The 20526-nt window shown below is 44.3% G+C and overlaps 4 protein-coding genes across 5 annotated transcripts; 1 reads left to right on the top strand and 3 right to left on the bottom strand.

Moving 5' to 3' along the window:
- Positions 1-394: 394 nt before the first annotated feature.
- Positions 395-2109, bottom strand: LOC133143107 (G-protein coupled receptor 26-like). Its single transcript, XM_061264864.1, has 3 exons — positions 1262-2109; positions 835-948; positions 395-767 (listed from the first exon to the last, which is right to left on the bottom strand). Exons 1-3 carry the CDS (start codon positions 1933-1935, stop codon positions 536-538), a joined length of 1020 nt encoding a protein of 339 aa, XP_061120848.1. The 5' UTR covers positions 1936-2109; the 3' UTR covers positions 395-535.
- A 5123-nt stretch (positions 2110-7232) lies between these two features.
- si:zfos-911d5.4 (uncharacterized) lies at positions 7233-14674 on the top strand. 2 transcript variants are annotated; one of them, XM_061264559.1, is made up of 7 exons: positions 7233-7395; positions 7910-8042; positions 8214-8314; positions 8394-8542; positions 9147-9375; positions 9520-9725; positions 13952-14674. In XM_061264559.1, the coding sequence occupies exons 2-7, from the start codon at positions 7927-7929 to the stop codon at positions 14117-14119; spliced, it is 969 nt and encodes a 322-aa protein (XP_061120543.1). In that variant the 5' UTR covers positions 7233-7395; positions 7910-7926; the 3' UTR covers positions 14120-14674. The 2 variants fall into 2 exon arrangements, with proteins under 2 accessions (XP_061120543.1, XP_061120542.1); XM_061264558.1 differs by having other exon boundaries at positions 7849-8042.
- Positions 14675-14784: 110 nt separating this feature from the next.
- Positions 14785-18013, bottom strand: bub3 (BUB3 mitotic checkpoint protein). Its single transcript, XM_061264560.1, has 7 exons — positions 17822-18013; positions 17203-17397; positions 17043-17112; positions 16738-16889; positions 16497-16655; positions 16241-16415; positions 14785-15905 (listed from the first exon to the last, which is right to left on the bottom strand). Exons 2-7 carry the CDS (start codon positions 17392-17394, stop codon positions 15685-15687), a joined length of 969 nt encoding a protein of 322 aa, XP_061120544.1. The 5' UTR covers positions 17395-17397; positions 17822-18013; the 3' UTR covers positions 14785-15684.
- Positions 18014-18444: 431 nt separating this feature from the next.
- Positions 18445-20445, bottom strand: hmx3b (H6 family homeobox 3b). The gene is made up of 2 exons (XM_061264019.1): positions 19688-20445; positions 18445-19237 (listed from the first exon to the last, which is right to left on the bottom strand). The coding sequence occupies exons 1-2, from the start codon at positions 19953-19955 to the stop codon at positions 18669-18671; spliced, it is 837 nt and encodes a 278-aa protein (XP_061120003.1). The 5' UTR covers positions 19956-20445; the 3' UTR covers positions 18445-18668.
- Between the last annotated feature and the right edge of the window lie 81 nt (positions 20446-20526).

The raw sequence follows: 20526 nt of genomic DNA, 5'->3' as shown, positions 1-20526 counted from the left end.
GGAACCGGTAAATATCAATATGCAACACTGTATTTCTAGAAGTCTCTCTTTTCAAAGGATCACGTCTACAACATTCCTAGGAAATCACAATATCCCATCACCACTGACTATTTTCAGGCTACTTATGTGACCCTTAGGGACAGGCACGTGCCCCTTTGCTCCGGAAGTGCCGTTTAGTTATTTTAATCGTTTTGTTACTGTGTTGGGTTACATACATCGACGAAAATCGTTCTTGTAGTGGGGGGGGGGGGTAAATGTGGGCCAAAAATGGGTCACAAAGTACAATCAGTGGAACCATAAAATAAACACAATTGGGACTTTCCATCCACTTGTAGAGTAATAAAACTCCTTGTAGCTGAAATCATCCGGATTAAGATGCACTTGAGTACGATCAAATCACTTGATCGGGAACGTTCAGTGCTACGTATCACTCTTCGATAAATAATTCACTCAAGTCACGTGCTGGAAGATCCAGTATAGCTACCCTTGACTCCACCAGGCGCTCGTGCACGTAGTCCACGGCAGTTCCTCGTCGTCACTCCACCCGGGGTAAACTGAGACCTCGACCCTCTGGGCTCGGCCTCGACTCGTTTGAGGAGCGGTGGCGTTTAAGCAGCCGGTCCACGATGTCGCCGCAGGTCTTGCGGTACTGGTAGCGCAGCAGCGAGTAGACAAAGGGGTCGCACGCCGCCTTGCTGTACGCCAAGCACTTGGACACCGCGCCCCAGTGGGGGCTGATGGGCACCGCCGGGAACAACTCCACGATCCTGCAGGCAGGAGGGGCAAGACAATCCTGAGATCCTGGGACTTTCTCCCAGAAGCGTTGTGACTCACCTTGTGATGACGTAAGGAGCGAAGCAGAGCATGAAGGTGCCGATGAAGGTGCTGATCTTCTTGGTGGCTCGCTGCCTCCGCCGCCTCTGCTCTTCCAGGCAACGTTGTCGAACACTAGAAAATAAGAAAAATCCAAAAGACACCATTTCTGTCATTTTTTTAATGTAGGCATTAGTTGCATGAATTAATATTGATCCATCTTAATATTTCTGCAGTAGTGGATAATAATAATAGAGAATAAAATAGAACAATGGTGGCGGTAACAAACGGGACAGTCAGCATTATTTTCATGATGGAACAACACAAAGAGTGGCATAAATGAACTTCCTTGGCGTAGGAAACATAAAAGAGGAATACACGTTATTTCTAAGTTCCTTAGTGGTGGTTAAAAAGTAACTATTTACAAGATGTTTATTTTTACTGTCACCTGGGGTGAATGTCGACGAGTAGCACCAGAGTTTGCATGGTGATGACGTCGATCCTCCTGCAGTGAAAGCGGGCCACTTTGAGCACTTTGAGGTAAGTGACGCACAGCACGATGAAGGACAGCAGGAAGCTGAACGCGTGGAAGAGGACCGTGAAGACGACGAACTGCGTGCGTCCGCTCGCCCGCTCCCTCGGCGCGGCCAGCGTGCAGGCGGCGTAAAGGCGGTGGTAGCCCAGCGCCGAGAGGCAAGTGGCGGCCGTGGAAAAGCTGATGGAGTGCGCCCAAGTGTAGCCCAAAACCAGGGCGGCGTCCCGGTGGCGCATCTTGGAGTGGTAGCGGAGCGGGAAGACCACCGCGACCCAGCGGTCGATGCTGAGCGCCGCCATGCTCAGCATGGAGTTGGTGGACAGAAAGGTCTCCAGGAAGCCGGCCGCCTGGCACAAGGCGTCGCCGCCGGGCTGCGCGCGGCTCGCCAGGGCGGCCAGCGTCAGCGGCATGTTGGCCACGGTGAGCAACAGGTTGCAGAAGGTCAGGTTGAGGTTGAAGAGCCCCGGAGCCTGCTTGCGGATCTCGGGGCTGTACGCGAAGCAGATCAGCACCAGCGCGTTGGACAGCAACGACACCACGATGATGACCAGCACCAAGGAGAACACCAACGCCTCCGCGGGGTCCATCCTCAAATGGCAAAAAAAGACACTTTTTGGGCGCTCATGTCCGTGCGGCGATGCTCCTCGAGCGGCCACCCCCCACCCTTCTCCGGGCGCTCGGAGATCCCCCCGTTCCCCTTTCCACTACATTGCTTCAAAGACGAGCGAGAGAAGGCTTCCCTACTATTTTTTCTTTTCTTCTTTGACGGGTGGGGTGTCAACCAAACGCTGCGTCCAGTGGGGGGCTTTTGTCGTCCTGCATGTGATGCGCTTCTGGAGGTATCACCCCCTCCGCACACGCCGAGCAGTGTGTGGGCTTACTTCAGCCAAGACCCTCAGACACAGATGCGCGCTTAGGAGGGCACATGCAAGAAAGAAACAAAATCAGTTTGCTAAATATATATAATGCAACCAACTTTATGAGTTTGGGTCCTCCATTTACAATTAATTTGTACAATTATTGTTGAATTTCCCCTTCAGTCAAAATCAATTTATATAGCATTATAAATGACAATGGAAGCAAAATGGCATATTGCATAAAATCTATGCAACAGTAAAGTGCAAAAACAAACATTTATAGCATAAATGAAAACCTAAAAAGACAATAATACAGTTTGTGCTTCAATTCAATGGCCATTTTTCTGCTCCTGATATACATGCACGAATTGGCCACTTGGGGCAGTATAACATACACATGGGAGTGGCACAGAAACAGCCCAAAGCCTTTTTCTGCTCTGATTTGTCTGCCACAAGGACTCGCTCTCATCTGCGTGACATTTTGTCACGCTACTGGTGCGTACAGCATCTCTCACTTCATGCATTTCAACGCCTGCATCCCATGTTTGGTCTCTCAGGACTCCCGATATGCTAATCACATCTGCTCCGTTAAGTCGTTAGGACAACTTGCTTTTCCCTCCAAGGATTTCACGGATGACGCCACCACACTTTGCAACAACGCCCACCAATCCCCCCCCCCCCCCATACACACACATCTGTCACCAGTATACGGTGGTCTTTCCTGTTCAAAAGCATGGGCCACTGCACGTGACAGTGAGGATGGAGGGAATCAGGATGGGTGGAGTGAACATGAGTGGGTGGATGGGTGGAGAGTTACTCTTGTACTACTCCACAATTACGTGAGCGTGGATGGGAAGTCATTGTTGCATTTAGTTCATCCTTGATAATAAGCTCCATGCACAAGCATGCTCCTTGTCCTCATTAGTGAGCCGATTCAGCAAACTAGAGAACGACTATTCTTATTCAGACTCAACTTTGGTTGGGGGTCATGGATTACTTAAAAAAAAAAAAAAAGTTCCTGATGCTATTCTCCCTTTATGTGTGTTTTAGTGCTACAGGTCGGCTGTTTGAGTGTGATTCCTCTTGTCAGAAGAGTGAACACGCAAAGGATTTGACAGTGTGCGAGAAGGCCCGCAGCGCTCTTCCTTTTCGCTGCGACAGCGAACGGGCTGCCGCTTCCCATCCCACACTTGATTTGCCACCGACTGACGGGCCTACGCCTACGAGATGAACGTGAGCCGCAGGCTGCGCTCACCTTTTGCACGCAGGTTCCTTTCCAAGAACTCCAACCTAGAAGATGTTTAGGAAAGCTCTATCTGAGAGGTGTGTAAAATGTCTGGCAGTTTTTATGGGGGGGACTAGCAAATAGAGTGAAAACATTGACACTGCCATGAGTCATTTATAATAACTAACAAGCCTGTGGGAGTGTACTGTCTTGACATGGGAATCATTTGCTTTCTAAATGTCACTGAAAAGATGAACGATGAAATAAGCACCCATTCTACAAGACTACACTTTATGAAAACATACATTAGTAAAATAATTGAATGTAAGGGCGCCTTGGCTTCTTGGGTCCTCCTGTATCGTACACAGGGCCGTATTCCGGCCATAATATACATATACATGCTGCGTGGCAAAAGTACACAAACACGTAAGCACTGTAAACATGAAACCTTGTAATTGATGGTTGGTGGACGTTTTGAATTGCTCTGTCGCCCTCCTGCGGTTAAAGACTGAAGCACATGCTTAAACCATTAATATAAATACATAATATATATGTAGATTTGACACGAAATATACAATTAAATATGAAATATATACTACTACTAATAATAAATAAATATAATAATAATTATTATGATTTTACTATTAATATAATATAATATAGTATAACAAAAGCGGTACAGAAAATGGATGGATATATAATACTTATATAATATAATATAATATAATATTATAATATAATATAATATAATATAATATAATATAATATAATATAATATAATATAATATAATATAATATATAATATAATATAGCCATGCTGCGAGGCAAAAATACACATCCACGTAATGTACTGAACCGAAACCCTGGAATTTGAGGGTTGGCGCAGGCTTTGAATTGCTCTGTCGCCCCCTCGTGGTTTAAGTCTGAAGCACATGCTTAAACCAGTAATATTTGTATTTGACATTATAGTTTTTAATTATACTGACAATTAATTGATATTATATTAATATTATACTATTCAATATTATACTTGTATTACAAATATATTTATCGTATAGTATTTTTTAGTATATATTCATTATATATTGATATTTTTGGTTTAAAGTCTGAAGCACATCCTTAAACCAGTAATATTTGTATTTAATATTATACTTTTTGGTTATACTAATAATTAATATTATATTAATGATATACTATTTAATAATATACTTTTATTATATAGTATTCATTAGTATATATTCATTATATATTGCTATTACTGGTTTAAGCATGTGCTTTAGACTTAAACCACGAGGGGGCGGCAGAGCAATTCTAAACCTCCGCCAACCCTCAAATTGCAGGGTTTCGGTTCAGAGCATTACGTGGATGTGTACTTTTGCCCCGCAGCACGGCTAATATTATATTATATTATATTATATTATATATATTTTAATTCCTGCAATAAAAGGCTTGGTGGCAATACAGTATATAATATTTTTACACTACTCTAAAATGAAATGACAGTACAGCTGTGATGTTCCATTTCTATTTTGTTAGCTATTGACACAAAATATAAGGATTAATATTAGATCATCTACTACACTCTTATTTTTTTTATGATTATGTTACATATTAGTGGGTGATTAAACAAAAACATTTTTCAAAATATTAAAAATATAATGGACCTAAGAAAACGTTTTTCTTATTTATAAATGTGTCCCCCCCCCCCCCATTATTCTTTTGAAAAACATTCTATGATACGTTTGACAGGTTTAAACAAACAGACTCTACAATATAGTTCTAAACAAGAAAACAAACAGCACTCACAACTGTGAAGATGTTGTCAGTGTTTCAAATACAAACAAAACAAATACAAAGACAATTGTGTCTCCTTACTTCTTTAAATGTGTAATTGGATCATATCATCCTCTCAGCTACAACAACTTACCGTCTGCGTCTCTGATCAGTTGCATCACTGAATAAGTCGCCCTTCCCCTTATCAACTTTATGCTCCGGTCCATCCATTTGAGCCTGTATGATATTTTGCAAAGCATCAAAGCAACCAAAGCAAAAAAACACTTTGTGATTTCTATGTTTTCTGTAACCACAAAGCAATGTCGTACATGGTACACCATCAAACTCTTGGAAATTTCCCGCCGCCATTTTGGGGGATTTGAATTGACCGGTTCTATACAGAAGAAAGCAAGTCGCCATCAAATTCATTGTCTTGATAGTAGTGTAAATATTTGCGGGAAAGATCTATATGAAGAACTGTCCACTGACACGAGAGACAAATTGACACGTGCTCTATCTACTGTACTCCTATTTTGGACTCGTCCTGCCTGCAGGGGAAGGGTGGGGGAGTTGGGGTCTCAATTTATCCTAAAACTTCAGCTACACCATTGCAATCCATTTAATTAGCACACACAGGAAATTACCCAGTGAATGTGCAGATAAGAGGCCAAAAATCCAAAGCGAGCGCTAGCACATCTGATTGTCGTCCACGTTCATCGTTTATATATTAATCAAATTAATGGGCGAGAGAAAAAAAAAGACAAGACGACCCGAGTCATTTGCCGTTGGCTCATTTTTCTGTTGTCAGGTCCACCATGGTTTTCATGACAGAATTAAAGAGGGCAAATTTCTTGGTTGTTTTTGAGGTGGGCCCAGCTGCTGCCCTCCTATTACACCTCCATGATTAGACAGCAGCCAGTCACTCACATTTGATTGGGCCAGTTAAGTTCTTTATACTTCTCACTGCTCGCTGGTGGTGGCGGTGGGGGGGGGGGGGGGTCACTCGTGTTAATAATTTAAGGAGACGAGTGCAAATGAATAGCGCTATTAGCCCACTTTGCCAAATGAGACACTTGGTTTAAATGGGTGGTGGTTTAAAAATGGAAATGGTGGTTTTTACAAAGAGTGTCAGATTACAGAAATCCTTACCACGATTATTGCCGAAATTGTATTCAGTTCAACAACATACATTGAGGCGACTGCAACTTCCAATTGCAGAATGTCGATTGTGTACACCATGAAAGCATAACATTGCTTTTGTCCTGAACCTCTGCCAGCTATCGCTTTTGCTTTAATTTAATATCTATTTATCTCCCTCCATTGTTTGTCTTTTATTGAGGTTGCGCCTGCATCGACTTATCGTCGCCGATCTCCACGCCAGAAGTGAGGGTCAGGAGGAGCAGAGTGCCCTCTTGTTTATTGACTTCCATTCAGCCTCGTGCACAGCGGCTGATTTGGCTATCTGCTCTCATATTAAGCTCTTTCACGCTTGTATTCGGGACCACGCGGATATTGTTTGTAAGCACATGGAGATATTCTCCAGCACCGGCGAATTAAATATGCTACCGTCGCTTTTGTAATATCCTCTCGGCAGGGCCTCACGCAGGATGTGAGAATGTTCGCTGATCTTTATGGTTCAGGCGGAACGAATTCAATCTTGATCTTCATACTTCTCCCCAAATATATATTACATTTTAAGTGAGCCTATACCTGGAAATTTGTGTTTATATTATTTGACACAAGCTAGGTACAGCTTTAAAAGTTGTATCTGTACTATATTCTATACAAACGTGAGGAATAATATAGCAGAAACGGCTTTTCTTTTATTTTGTTATACAACGATTTACTTTATGACTTTGTAAAATGGACCACATACGTGTTCAAGTGAAAAACTATTGTTTGAAGTACGTCAACGACGTAATGACGTTGCGCTATGACGTCAGGACGCTGGCTCCGAAATATGACGCCGCGTACTGCGCACATGGTCGCTTGTTTACGTCCTAGAAGGAAGGAAAGCCAAGGAAGAAAGGAAGGAGGGAGGGAGGGAGGGGAGGATTGTGAAACAGACTTTTCAGGATAATATACTGCTTTGAGATCGCGACGCGAGGTGTAAACAAACAAAGACTTTGTTTTTTTAGGGGAATGTCAGAAGATTTGCTTTGTTTTTATACGATTGCGCAAGATCATCGACGGTATGTAGTGGCTTTGTTTATCACAGTAATTACGAAACTGTCGTATGACAGAGAGGGGGGGGGGGGGGGGGGGTAACATCAAGCGACTGTTTAATTTTGCTATCTTGCTTGCTCATCTTTTATAACTGTTTTTTATAACTATCTTTTATATTGGCATTTTGTCCAGAATAACAGCATGACGGGCTTTGTGTTTTTACAGCGCAACCAACCACTGACATCATCAATAAATACACCAAAACGTATTAAAACTGACTTTTTAAACACGCTATAAACACGTGGTAATAACAAAACAAATTCCAAGCAAAGTATGTGGGGCTGTGGTAAGAACTGCACACAAGCCTTTAAGAGGCGGGGCTCCTTGGTGTTGTCATCAAGTCTGTGGGGATGTCTGGCTGAGAGCTATGGCTGATAGCAGCTTTTGTGTCAGTGCTCATTGTGTTTTACTATTCTCAGCATTCAACAAAAGGCTGACAATTGAAGATTTTCTTAATGAAAAATATCTGCACCGCCTCAGGGAAACACGGTTGTAAGATGCTTCAGCTTGGCAGCCTGTTGACCCAGTTACACATCAGCGGCTGCAAGACTCCGCAGAGTTCAAGAGGTCACCAAGTGCCGCAAACGCAAACTGACTTCCTTCAACATGTCAGGTAACAAGTTGAAGCACACAAATGTGAGAATTAAACTGGACCCACGTGATATTTTTTGTCAGCCTCCCAACCTGGCTAAAATCTGTAAAAAGACATTAAATGGAGGTCATCGGTGGCTTTATGTATAATGTATGTTTAAAAAGCCAACTGTTGTGTGCATCTATACTGCAGGAAACTCACCGGGCTGAGGAAAGAGAACATCTACTGCAATCTGCGGATCCCCGACAACTTTCAAGTTGTCAAAGATGACATTGACATCGTGATTGTCACAAGTAAGGGAAATGTTATTAAATTTAGAGTTCCACATGACACTACATTCATGTTTTTTTTTCCCAACTCCCAATTTCCAAGGCCAAGGGATCTTCTGCGTCGACGTAAAACCCTGGCGAGGTCTGGTGTCCGCTCACGACCAAAAGTGGCACGTTCAAGTCAAAGAAAAGGATCACGACTTTAGCAACACCTGCATCGAACAGTTCGAGGACCCCCTCAAGGCCATCACGGTAACAAAGGAAAAAAAGGGAGGGGGGGGGGGTGAACTTTTCAAATAGCTCATGTCAAACGTGCACACTTGTGTCCGCGGGTCCAACCAATTGTCCGGCAAATGGTTTTCATCCAGACCGGAGCCGGGGGTCAAGAGCATCACACCGGCAATTTACATGTAAATTTCCAACACTTGTCGGTGGCTTCTGAAACTTGCAGAGTGGCTGCTCTTCAATGGAAAGGCCGCAATTATGTTCATGTATTGTGGGGGGGGGGAGCGGGCAGGTGCCTAAAAACACAGCTGGCTCCTCGTGTGACCCGCTTCATCTCTGGAGAGCTTCGCTTTAGTCACACAGGCGCACGCTCGACATTATCGAAAATGGTTTAAACGAGCCCTTTTAACTTGATTAGTTTACACAAAGTGGCTCTAATCGTAGGTGCCAATTGTGTAAGACACAAAAGGGGAATAGGCATTTCCAAAATCGGATTATTGCACTGTGAATGCAGAAACAGCCTTAGCAAAACGGAATTCCAATGAAGCCACCAAATTGTTCTCTTCCAAAGCAGAATAGTTTGAAAAACTGCCTTGGCGGAGATAATTCTTGTTACTGGTTTTCCCCCCAGGTCAAGACGACTCACTTATATGGCCATTTGAGGCAGAGCAGCGTGCCCGTGCACCAGAGCCTCTTCTTCCCCAGGGTGGTCTTCCCTTCGCTCGAGTGCGAGCTGGCCGAGGGGCTCCGAGAGCGGCGGGAGCTGGTTTCCCACGACCAAGTGGACCGCTTCCTCAGATCCTTCAAGGAGGACTACGTGGCCTGGATGTTGGATGCGCTGACTCCTTCCTGGCTTTCTGGTGAGAGGAGGACATGTTTTGAATCAGGCGTGGCCAAAGTGTGGCTCGGGGGCCACGTGTGGCATACACGTTCCTTTCATTTGGTCCACAGAGCAGTTACAAAAGCAAATTGAAGGTGACGGCGCCCACCTTGTATATTGGCAGGTCATCTGTCGTACGGGCAGATGGCGTTGACGCAGGAGGTCCTGAGGCGCTCGGGGACGTGGGACTTGATGCGGCTTTGCAACGGCGAACAGCTCCGAGGCGACTTCAAGGGGTGTGGCTACATCGCGCTGGACCGCAGCGAGACCGACACGTTGGAGTTCTCCACGCTCAAGACAATGTGGGCTCTGCTGGGACGCACTCCTCAGGTTGGAATTGCTTCTAAAATGTGGAGGAAGAAAAAATTGTCATTGAAAGTCTTTCTTTGGTTTTTGCATTCAACACACAAAACAGGCATAATGCGCCTTAAGACCTGCAGGGGGCAGTAGCACTTTAAACCTGCATTGCTTTGGGAGTTGAGAGTTTTCAACTTTATATATCTGCAGTTTAAATCCAAGCTTGGAGGTTAACTTGTAAAAGGTCAAACAGACAAAGGTCAGTCTTGTTGACACTAAACTCAGGGCTTACTTCGCCCTCTCCTCCCCCTTCAGCTTCTCATGTAGTTGATACCTTTGCTCACTTTGTTGCTCACCCACGGGGCACGCATTGACACTAAAATGTTCGACTCCCGGTCAAGTATGTGGCAATGGAAGCAGGCTTGATCCGCTAGCCTTATACTTAGTGGACAAATTGCGAAGGTCATAGGTCACAAATATAGAACGTAAAATGTCCTTGTACATTCTTAAGTCTTAATATACCGCCTCCTGGTGGCCAAGGCACATAGTACAATGTTCAACTAGTTTTTTTTTTTTCATGGAGCAGTTTAGGAGTCAAAAGAAACCGGATACCTCCCCCAGGCATATTTTAGAGAGCCTAGAAATAATGCCTCCTTTTGATTTGTGACTTGTAAACACGCAGGCCACGAGATGTGCGATACGAGACCCCTCGCCAGCTCACTCAGCCGTCACTGCGCGTGAGCGTCGGCTCGAGGTGTTTTTTTCACGGGGCCCAGTCAATTACTCTGGAGGAGAAAGGGATGTCTGCCACCCCATCTCCAACTCCCCCAAAGTGGAGAATGATTTAGTAGAGAGGCTGTAATTTATTAATTATGGTCTATATTCTTAGACCACGACTCTGGCTTCATTCAATTTGTATGGATTGAGCGGTAATTACTGTCCGTGTGTGTGAGTGTGTGCGTGTGTTTGGAATGAGTCAATTGCAGGTTACTTACAGTATGTTGTTTGTCCTCTGTCAGATCGTTTGCTTTTTTTTCCAAATCCTCCCATTTTACAGACGTTTAATTGCTGTTTAGCTGTGGTTTTCATGAAGAACAAAGTCAGGGTTACAAAATTAGAATTGGTGCTAATATTGTCACCGTTTGAGCAATTTTTTTTTTTATCTAAAAAACGTATTTCATTTCTTAACAATTGTCAGTGGGCTACAAAATAGATGGAAGGGCTGCAACGATAATTCGAATGACTAAAATAATTAGATTTAAAAAAATATATATATATATACAAGCACAATCTCTGCCTTGCTAAAATTTGTACCGATAAACTAGAAGCAATGCAACTCTTTAATTTGCTGCAACTGAAGGGTTGGATCTCTGCGCCCAGAAATTAGCCTCTATTAGCTTAACAAAAGTAAATAAATGGAAATTGTAGCCAAAAGTGAGCCAGATGCTCAGCTTTGTGTAATTGCAGCCTCGCTCTCAACAGGGAATTGGAAATAATAATTGGAAATAATTTGCCAGCGCGTGTAGGAAGCCACGGAAGGACGACGAGTTGCGCAATTACACGCCGCAAAGACGCGGGATGAAGCCGCTCGAGTGTCCCGCCGAGAGACGGCGTCGGTGCGAGCGGCGATGACTCAACGCCGCTCCCGTCCCGATCCGCGCTTTGCTCGCCGATGCCAGAGGGCCCTTGTGGCTCACTTTTGTTAATTTATGTACAAGCGAGGCGGCGAGAGTTCATGTTTGACACATTACGGCTTCACTCGGGTTAAAAAATAACATTAATATTCATTGGGAAATAATTTATTTGACTATGGAGCGAAGTGAGTTATGTCAAGACTCCCAGTTTGAAATCATTGAGGGAATCAAAACATTTGCTAAATGACAATTATTGGCGTAAAAGAACCAATTCATTTTTTTGCCTCAGCCAGCCGCTAGATACGATCAAAAGGCGGACACTTAATTACGCTTTGCAGAAGCCGTTGTGGCTAATTGAAGAGAATCAAGATGGCTCGAGTGGATGACTGCTGAATGCAAACTGAATTTTGTCTGTTCTCAACGAGACGCCTCCAGCTTTGTTACAGCAAACGATCATCTGTCATTTGGACGTTTTGAAATTGGAGTTAGTTTTATATGCCTCAAGTCGTTTCCTTTGACCCGAGTATTGTTCTTTTTATGTAAAGGATAATTGCCGCGGGTCCAGACAGCGCCGTGTGCCCGCCATCTGTTACAGTTAGCTGAAACTAGCGCTAAACGACTTAACGGACACTTTGGCCCATTGTCTGCCGTTGTCATAATCACCCCAAATAACGAGCGGCATCAATACAGTCCCCAAACCCGATTTGGGAGTTAATGGAGTCAGATTGGGGGGTTGTTCTGCGGGTTAATGCTGTTAGAGATGTTGGCAGAGAGCAAATTAAATCAGTCATAGATTGAGGCCTCCACACGCAGCCAGACAACCAGAGCCATTGAGGAGAAAAAAAGAAATTTGGAACCCCCACCCAGCCCCACCCCTCCTCTCCCTCCTTTACAGACGTATAGAAATAAAATTCTGGATGTCAGCGGTCATCGCAGTCATTGAGTCTAATGCGCTTCCTGTCATCCGGGAAGCAGACGCTATGACACCATTCCGAACTTGGCCGGCCCTCAAGTTGCGGTCATGGCTCGGGGCGAGCGCACCCGCTGACAGCTGACGCCCGTGTCACCAAGTAAAAGTTGATTTATGTCTTTAACGGGCCAGGTGATTAATAATCGGAGGCTTTACACCTCGAGCTAATTTTTCCTTTCAGTGGCTGCCACTTCAAACGGAGGTCATGCAAGTTTGACTCCTGGGGTCAGTAAATTTCAGTCGCCCCTAATGTTGCCTGCCCCGAAGCACGCTAAACAGTCCCTCGTTCTCCTCGGAGCACAATTGGAGTTCATGACTAATGCCAAAGCCATCGGGACTTTTCAATCCGTGAATCAATTAAGTCCGATTAATCGGACTAGTTCCAAGTAGTGGAATAAGAATGTTTGAATGGACTCGGCAAAAAAATGTCAACTTTGGTATTTAAGTTGACAAAAGCAGATGCGAGGGCAAAGTTGACAGTTACCCGGGCAAGATTTATGTGCAGTAGCAGACGATAAACAAGAAGATGTCTCCTGGCAAGGCCAAGATAGATGACGGTGCCAGTCCGGCCCAGAGTGAGAGGTGGACTTGGGCCAGACAGGGGTCACGCCGTCACCTTTTGGAAGAGGACTCGACTTTGCTGCCACTAATTGCTATTTTTTTTTTTTTTTTGCACATGGCAACAATCCGCCACAAAGTCTTTGTACGACTGAGCGTTCCTGTCTGCCACCAGCTGTCGTTAATAATACATTTCTTTTCTTTCCCGGCCTAGCAAATTAACACACACTGGCCGACCTCTTGGTGCGCGCGACGCCGCTAATGCGACGCGATGCACGACACGATTGTCTCCGTCACTCGAGTCTTATTATTGAATGCTCGCTAATGAGTAAGTAAATGGTGGGAAAAGGTGCACATGTGAAATGGTGGCGGCCTTTGTGGCGAGTAATTAGCAGCGACGAGAGGCGTGCAGGTGCAGACCATGGGGGGGGGGGGGGGGGGGTTTCTCCGAGCTTTCCCGACTATTAAAATGATCACTTTCAATAGCGGACAAAGGGAAGAGGGAGCATATCTAGCGGCGGGTATTTTTCTCACCTCTAATGCTTTATCTGCCTTTTGATGTGGCGCTCATAAAAGGCCTATTGGGCTCCCACAATGACCGGCCAAATGGACAAGGGCCGGCGTGGCGGGCTCCGACTCTCGCCGCCATTAACTAAAAGGCCTGGACATTATGAGAGACACCGGTGGATGAAAGAACAGAGGCGGAGAAATAGAAGGAAAAAAAGTAATAATAATAATTGAAAAATTGCCTAATGCTTAAGTGAAAGAAAATGGAGCTGCGGAAAGGCACTGTGATATTCCGTTATCTCCGGTAAATGCGGCCAAACAAGACGATGCGGGCGGGCATTTTGTTTGAAATGGATATATTTCAATTACCCACACGTCCAAATCTAGTTAGGCCAGCCAACGTCCGAAGCTCAGATGGCATCGAAGCGAATTACACCCTACAAAAAAAGCAGTACGAATGAGATTACCTCAAATTTAGAATCACTTTGGAGCTTTAAAGAAAAAAAAAATCTGACTTCCAAGTATATCCAGGACCATTAAAAAGTCAACAAAAATGGTGTCGATTGTTCATTAACCGCCTCTTCCTGCAGGTGGCTGTCAAAATGTACAAGCGCGGCTCCAACGGATGGTTGGGGAAGACGCTGTGCGCCACCGCCAACGTACCCTGCGATACCTTGGTGGTCTTCCAGGTCAGCGGCGACAAGGTCGACACCAAGTTCCCAGCCAGCGCCATCCACAGCATCACGCTCAGCATTTGAGTCAGAATGCGAATTTTTATAGTCCTTGAGTGTCTTTTAATTAGTCCGATTTATTTACTACAAATAAGCTATTTTTGTTCCATCCTTGAAAAATGCTATACAAATCTAAGTGATGATTATTCACTACCGCTGCATAAGATACTGTATGCATACATATGCTAACCCATTTAGCAATACGTGAAATTTATAAAAAATTTAAACCACAACACGTGTGTCACGAACCATCTTTCCACTAATTTAAAAAAAAAAAAAAAATCATGAGCTGTCACCACTCACGATATTGTACTCGTGCCGTTCCTCAGGGATACGACGACGCTGATTGTTAGTATCTGTGAAAATAACAGGAATTAGTCTTTTGTACACTCTTTGCCTTAAGATGATTATACAACATCTTAAAAGTAGCATTAAATTATTTTGTTGACTTACCTCAGAGCGAGCATTTTCTATACCCCAAACAGCACTTGCTTTCTTTTCATAGTTTTCCATGTGGTGGGTGCATGCAAGTGTTTATATTTGTACATTTGTAGAGTCTGAATAAATGCATTTTAATCACCATGCCTTTCATTTTAATGAACTCAACCGGCAAAAGCAAGAGAGCCAATAAAAGTTGTATTAAATAAGCTTTTACAGGGATACAAATTCTAAATTAACTAATAAATCATATCTTAGTTTTATAGTCAAGAACTTTTATTAATAGAACAGCAATTGGTCAACAGGCGTATGGTAAATAAGATAGCGAGGCGCATTCATTTTGCCTTATTGAAAAGGAACAGTTCCTCCTAGGGTAACAAGACAAACAATTTTGTCTGTCGAACAAAGGGCAGTGGCGTAAATGCCGTTTCATATTAGGCTCTGATCCAATCAGACATCCAGCATCATGGAAATGACAAGCGAAAAGCCAGCTAGCTAATCATTTCCAGGATGCAGCGGAGGTCCATTGAGCCATTAGCACTTAAATAGAATCATTGACTGTATATCTCCATCGTCTTTGGCTGAAGGGGCCTGACAAATTCTATTATGTGAATTTCAAAATCCAAACTGAAGGAGGAAGAAAATGGTCACCCTTGCCCGTTTTGTTCTGTATCTCAAATGATCTAGAATGGAACATCATCATGGTTATTATTTTTTTTTTTTGGGCCAAGTTGCACCCAGCCTACCGGACACAGACTGTCGCGATGACTTCCTTGCCAATAAAAGGAGATCTGCTGATGTCTTATCAGTGTCAGGCCACAGTCTGGGTGAAACGCTACACATACCACAAACTTCAAAATGCGCCACGGAAAATGTATTCAAAATGTTTTACTACAGAAGTGAAATTACTTGAGCAAGATATAACATGACCACAGTAGAAGAAAGCCAAACAATTGCGCAAAAGAAAGAAGAAACGGGGGGTGGGGGGGGGGGTGGGGGGGCGCGTCTTAGACTGGATGCCAGTAGGTAAAATCTTTAAACGCTGAGGCCACTGAACAAAGTTCAACTTGGGCGTTTGTGTGTTTTGGCTGAAAAAGTAGAGCAATTTGCGACAGTCTGTCGTGGACATAGAACAAGGGAGTGGCCCTCCGGACTCACTTGGGCTTGGTCTCGGCATCTGTGACCTGGCGGATGTAGACGGCGTCTTCCGGGTGGCTGACGTCGCCCATCTCGTACATGTAAGAAGAGGCGATGGCGATCAGGCTGCCGTCGCTGTTGAAGGACAGCGACGCGATGCTCGTCGGGTAGCGGTGGAACTGGCACAAGCGCTTCTTGTTGAACGGATCCCAGATGTTGACAAAGCCATCAGAGCCACCTGGAAGGAAGGAAGGAAGGAAGGAAGGAAGGAAGGAAGGAAGGAAGGAAGGAAGGAAGGAAGGAAGGAAGGAAGGAAGGAAGGAAGGAAGGAAGGAAGGAAGGAAGGAAGGAAGGAAGGAAGGAAGGAAGGAAGGAAGGAAGGAAGGAAGGAAGGAAGGAAGGAAGGAAGGAAGGAAGGAAGGAAGGAAGGAAGGAAGGAAGGAAGGAAGGAAGGAAGGAAGGAAGGAAGGAAGGAAGGAAATTTATAGATTAGGGTTAGTCGAAAGACAAGTGTCTCCCTTATTAAAGAGGACTGTCAACTTTTAAAATAAGCAACAAGTCCTGATGCCATACCAGTTGCAAATGTGTTGTGCACGCTGTGAAAGGAGATGGCGTTGACGGGGTAGACTTGCTCAACTTGCTCCTTCAGCCGGTGACACTTGAAGGCGTACTTCTTCTTCTGGACCTCCACGCTCGGGTCCAGGTACTCTACAGCCACGCGGCCCTCGATGGAGCTCAACACGTAACCCTGCGGCAGAGAAGAAAAGTTAGCCACCAGACAAACTGAGATGTTCTTGAATAAAAGTTTTCTTTTTTTTCCGGGCTCCACCTGCTTGTTGGGGAAGGCTCGGATGCAGCGGGTCTGAAACTTGAGACTGGACTCTCGCCTCTGCTGCACGTAGCCCATGTTTCTCAAGTCCCACACCAGCACGCGTCTGCCCGCGGTGCCGACGATCAGTCGGTCGCCCGCCACAGACATGGTGTACACCTTTAGATGAAAAGAGAGTCGATACTCAGACACAGTCAGGCACTTCATTAGGTACACTTGAACAATCCAATCATGTCGTTACCCTCTCCGGTTGCGTGAAGGTGCCGGCGTTGCAGGGCGCCCTCGGATCCCAGAGTCGGACTGACCTGTCCCAGCTTCCCGTCACCATGACATTCACCTCCGGGCAGTGTTCCACACAACGGATAGCGGCGTCGTGCTTTCCCACTACGGTGTCTGTAACCAAATTAGTAAACCACAACATGTGTAATCTGCAGAGTAAATAAAAAGTTTACACACACCTATTTCAATTTTCATTCGGGGACATAAAAAGTATGGTTCAACTGATGAAATGCAGCTTAAACTTTTCAGAATCTGCCCAGCACATACCCTGGTCTGTATTCAAGTCATGCATTTTCAAATTTGCATCTAGATCTCCACTCCAAGCATGTGTCGGGTCCTGAGAGAGAAAAGTGACAATGTGTTCTTATCACAACAAATGAGAACAAATATAAGCAAATATCTAGGTGGCATTAAAACTGCTACATACATAAAAAGCACAATCCAGGACCGGAACTGTGTGTTGATACTTCATACGCATAGTGTTGGCTACCACGTCGTAGAGGCGCACTGTGGAGTCCCAGGAGGACACCAGCAGCAAGTGTGCGGTGCTGGTGCTGAACTTGACGGCGGTGATGCCATCTTCTGGCCCCTGGTTCAATTTGTACTCACTTGCGACCATGCTCTGCAGAAAAGAAATTTAGGTAACACTCTTCAACATGTGATTGATTTTAGATCTGAATGTGAAATGTATTATTTAAGGAAGCGGATTAGGGCCAGTGAAGAAAAAATAAAAGGGGGGGATGGCAGGATTCAGACTTTTTTTTCAGTCAGAAGGAGCAGTACTTTTTTTTTTTTTTAATTTGTGTGCTCGTGATGAGCATAAATAACTGTTTTCGCGGCATAATGCAGAAACGACTTGCTTATTTTGTTAGGTAATCCTGATTATTTCATTCATCTGACAGAATCACAAGAACGTGTTTGTATGTGGAACAGAACGATATTTATCTTTAAAATGGAGAACATTCAGGAGTTAGCCTTAGCCCCGGGCAAACCGATCGCTCTAATGCTAATGCTAGCAACAGTGATGGCAAATACTTTGCACTTACCTTTGGTAGTGGCGGGCGGGTGTCAGGTAATAAAATATTTTATTCTCGACTTGAGTACGTTTTCCTAAAATATTGAGCTAACAAACACATAAATGTGCGTCGAATTAAAAGAGGATAGCTAAGCGCTTCAGTGCATAAGCGGTCCGACAGCAGTTGCTAGTACGTTGATGTTGATTGGCTAGAACAAAATTTTTGCGTCGCCCGCCTGCGTCGTGATTGGTTTGTTTGATTCTTAGGAGTTCTTCCGGGGTCTCGGCGCAGGTCATGTGATACAGACGGCAGCATGGTGTATGCGCATGCGTGATAAGGTCAAACGTATCCAAGAATAAATAAACCGTCACGTATTTAAATGAGTAAATCCAGTTGTGCAGAGATTTGTGAAAAAAAAGAACAAAAGTGAAAAACATTTGTGAATGGTTATATAAGCGTTACATTTGGAAAAATGTGATTGAATGTATATTAACCTTACAATAAAACCGCATTCTTTTAAATTCTAACAAATATATCTAAATCTGTTTTTTTGCATCAATATATTTATCATGAGCCTTGTTGCAACCATATATTGAACACGTAAGGTAATATCAAAATATTTAATCCCACAATTTGACATAGTCACGAGCACAATAAAGAGTCTTAAAATACATTATGTACAATCTTGCACATTTAAAATACTGTAAAGTAAACCCAAACATTTTGGAATGATCAAGGACACTTATGGAGATTGTCTCTAAAAAAAAAAAAGAAGTGTAAATGCATGGGAAGTAATAGAAGATCAGACGTCCAATTTACAATACGTATATAGAAACTTAATTTCCCAGTTACAGCAGATTCGAGGTGGGCTCAGGTATTAAACAGGTCTCAATAGAGGAACCGGGTTGGGGTAGTACATGTGATGAGAAAAGGCCAGGATTGACGCGTGGCCCCCGGTGGAGCTGCCGGCCGCACTCCCGCCGCTCTCCGGAGCTCCGTTCTCATGGTACAAGATGGGCACCCGCACGATCCTCTGCGCCGCAGCGTGGTTCAGATTGGCCGCCTCCAATTCGGCGGCCAGCTGCCTTTTCCACTTGTTCCTGCGGTTCTGGAACCAAATTTTCACCTGGGTCTCGGTCAGGCGCAGCGAGGCGGCCAAGCCGGCGCGCTCCGAGCTGCTGAGGTAGCGCTTGATGTCGAAGGTGGACTCCAGCTGGAACACCTGGCTCCTGGAGAACACTGTGCGGGTCTTCTTCTTCCTGCAGGGCTTCCCGTCAGAGTCGTCGTGTTTCTTTCTCCAGTCGTCCTCTGCACGCTCGCATTCCTTCTTTGGCTCCTCTGGGTCACTTTCGTCCTCTTCTGCGCTTTCTTCTTTGGTGTCCGACTCGCTTTTGGGGGGGTCAGGTGAGGGTCTGTCGGGTGCCAACCGTTGGTTCTTCTCTGGAGCTGCATAGTAACAAAATAATGTTACTGCAAAGTCATAAAATTATTACATCACCACATAATGAGTTATTATTATATGAAAGGCAAAGAATTTAATTTTCATTTAATTTGTAGCTGCTCGAATCGAGTTTTCTGTACATGTTGATGGAATGCAGTCACATTATATTCGCATCTTTATATTCAATTTTTGCCTCCAGTAACTATTCTCATTCATGAACTTTGTTTTCAGCACCAGTGAATCGATCAAATTTATTACAAAAAAATATTCAAAATAAATGGTATTATGTTTAAAATATTTTTGCTTTCAAATATTGAGTTTTTCCCGTAACCATTGTTTGACCGAAGATCAATGCACTTGTGACCATATATTTTAAGATATTTAGAAAATAAAGATTAAAGATTCTTTTTGAGGGGGGGAAACACCCAACAAACATTAAATGAAATGTGACGTACCTCCAGTTTTGGGGTGCGCACCGAGCGTGTAAGGATACCACCATGGGGACGCTGAGGAGAGACCGAGACGCTGTGAGGGCAACTCCAGCCGGGGTAGAGACAAATCGGCAAGCCGGGAAAAGAAGCTGCCCTCCAGGAAGCTTCTGGGCCTGGTGAACTTTCTGTGGTTCTGCTGGTCATCGATGCTGAGCAGGTTCTTGATGGAGAACTTGATGGAGTCTTTGGCTGACTGGCGCGTCTCTTGTTGCGCGTCAGGGTCTGCCATCATTCTTTAGTTCCACACCATCAAAATGTTACAAGTGAAAGTTGAAGAAGACAGCAACGGCCTTGCAGAAAAATAATGGCGTTCCAAAAAGTATCCAAAAGATGCGCTTTCGGGAGTGCCGGAGAAGAGCAACAGGGTTGGGCTGGTGTCTTGGGTCTTTATGGAGATGTAATGATGACAGCCGAGTTAAAACACACTGGGGTCGTTGTGATTGGCCAAAGCCGTGAGCAAATGGGCTTTGAGTCTGCAATAGGACAATCATAGACTCTAAAAGGAATAAAAAAGCTTTTTTTGGGGGGGGGGGGCAGTAGCCACTTATCCAATAAGAGCAGAGGTGGGCAAACCAAGGCCTGTGGGTCACATCACAATGTTCAACATTGACTTGAGAGCCGTTAACATTTTTTTAGGATACTTTTTGCTTTCCTTTTTCTTGAATATTCTGCCGTTTTAATAATAACAATAATAAATAATTTTAAGTCACCATTACTTCTTTTTGTGTATAACTGTGTATGTGCGCAGCCATAATGTAAACAGCTCATCAGGTGTACCTAATGAAATGGCTGTCATTGTAACA

This window comes from Syngnathus typhle, linkage group LG18 (genome assembly GCF_033458585.1).
Source record: "Syngnathus typhle isolate RoL2023-S1 ecotype Sweden linkage group LG18, RoL_Styp_1.0, whole genome shotgun sequence".
Taxonomy (NCBI): domain Eukaryota; kingdom Metazoa; phylum Chordata; class Actinopteri; order Syngnathiformes; family Syngnathidae; genus Syngnathus; species Syngnathus typhle.
This window is presented reverse-complemented; position numbering and strand designations above follow the sequence as displayed.

Excerpts from the sequence above, each read along its gene's own strand:
- si:zfos-911d5.4 (XM_061264558.1), top strand. The coding sequence starts at position 7,885 with ATGAAAAATATCTGCACCGCCTCAGGGAAACACGGTTGTAAGATGCTT. Across the intron at positions 8,043-8,213 it reads GACTTCCTTCAACATGTCAG|GAAACTCACCGGGCTGAGGA; the intron begins GTAACAAGTTGA and ends TCTATACTGCAG. Across the intron at positions 9,376-9,519 it reads GACTCCTTCCTGGCTTTCTG|GTCATCTGTCGTACGGGCAG; the intron begins GTGAGAGGAGGA and ends GTATATTGGCAG.
- bub3 (XM_061264560.1), bottom strand. The coding sequence starts at position 17,394 with ATGGTCGCAAGTGAGTACAAATTGAACCAGGGGCCAGAAGATGGCATC. Across the intron at positions 16,416-16,496 it reads GAGCCTTCCCCAACAAGCAG|GGTTACGTGTTGAGCTCCAT; the intron begins GTGGAGCCCGGA and ends TCTCTGCCGCAG. Across the intron at positions 15,906-16,240 it reads GCACAACACATTTGCAACTG|GTGGCTCTGATGGCTTTGTC; the intron begins GTATGGCATCAG and ends CCTTCCTTCCAG.
- hmx3b (XM_061264019.1), bottom strand. The coding sequence starts at position 19,955 with ATGATGGCAGACCCTGACGCGCAACAAGAGACGCGCCAGTCAGCCAAA. Across the intron at positions 19,238-19,687 it reads TGCGCACCCCAAAACTGGAG|CTCCAGAGAAGAACCAACGG; the intron begins GTACGTCACATT and ends GTTACTATGCAG.
- LOC133143107 (XM_061264864.1), bottom strand. The coding sequence starts at position 1,935 with ATGGACCCCGCGGAGGCGTTGGTGTTCTCCTTGGTGCTGGTCATCATC. Across the intron at positions 949-1,261 it reads CTCGTCGACATTCACCCCAG|TGTTCGACAACGTTGCCTGG; the intron begins GTGACAGTAAAA and ends CTTATTTTCTAG. Across the intron at positions 768-834 it reads GCTCCTTACGTCATCACAAG|GATCGTGGAGTTGTTCCCGG; the intron begins GTGAGTCACAAC and ends TCCTGCCTGCAG.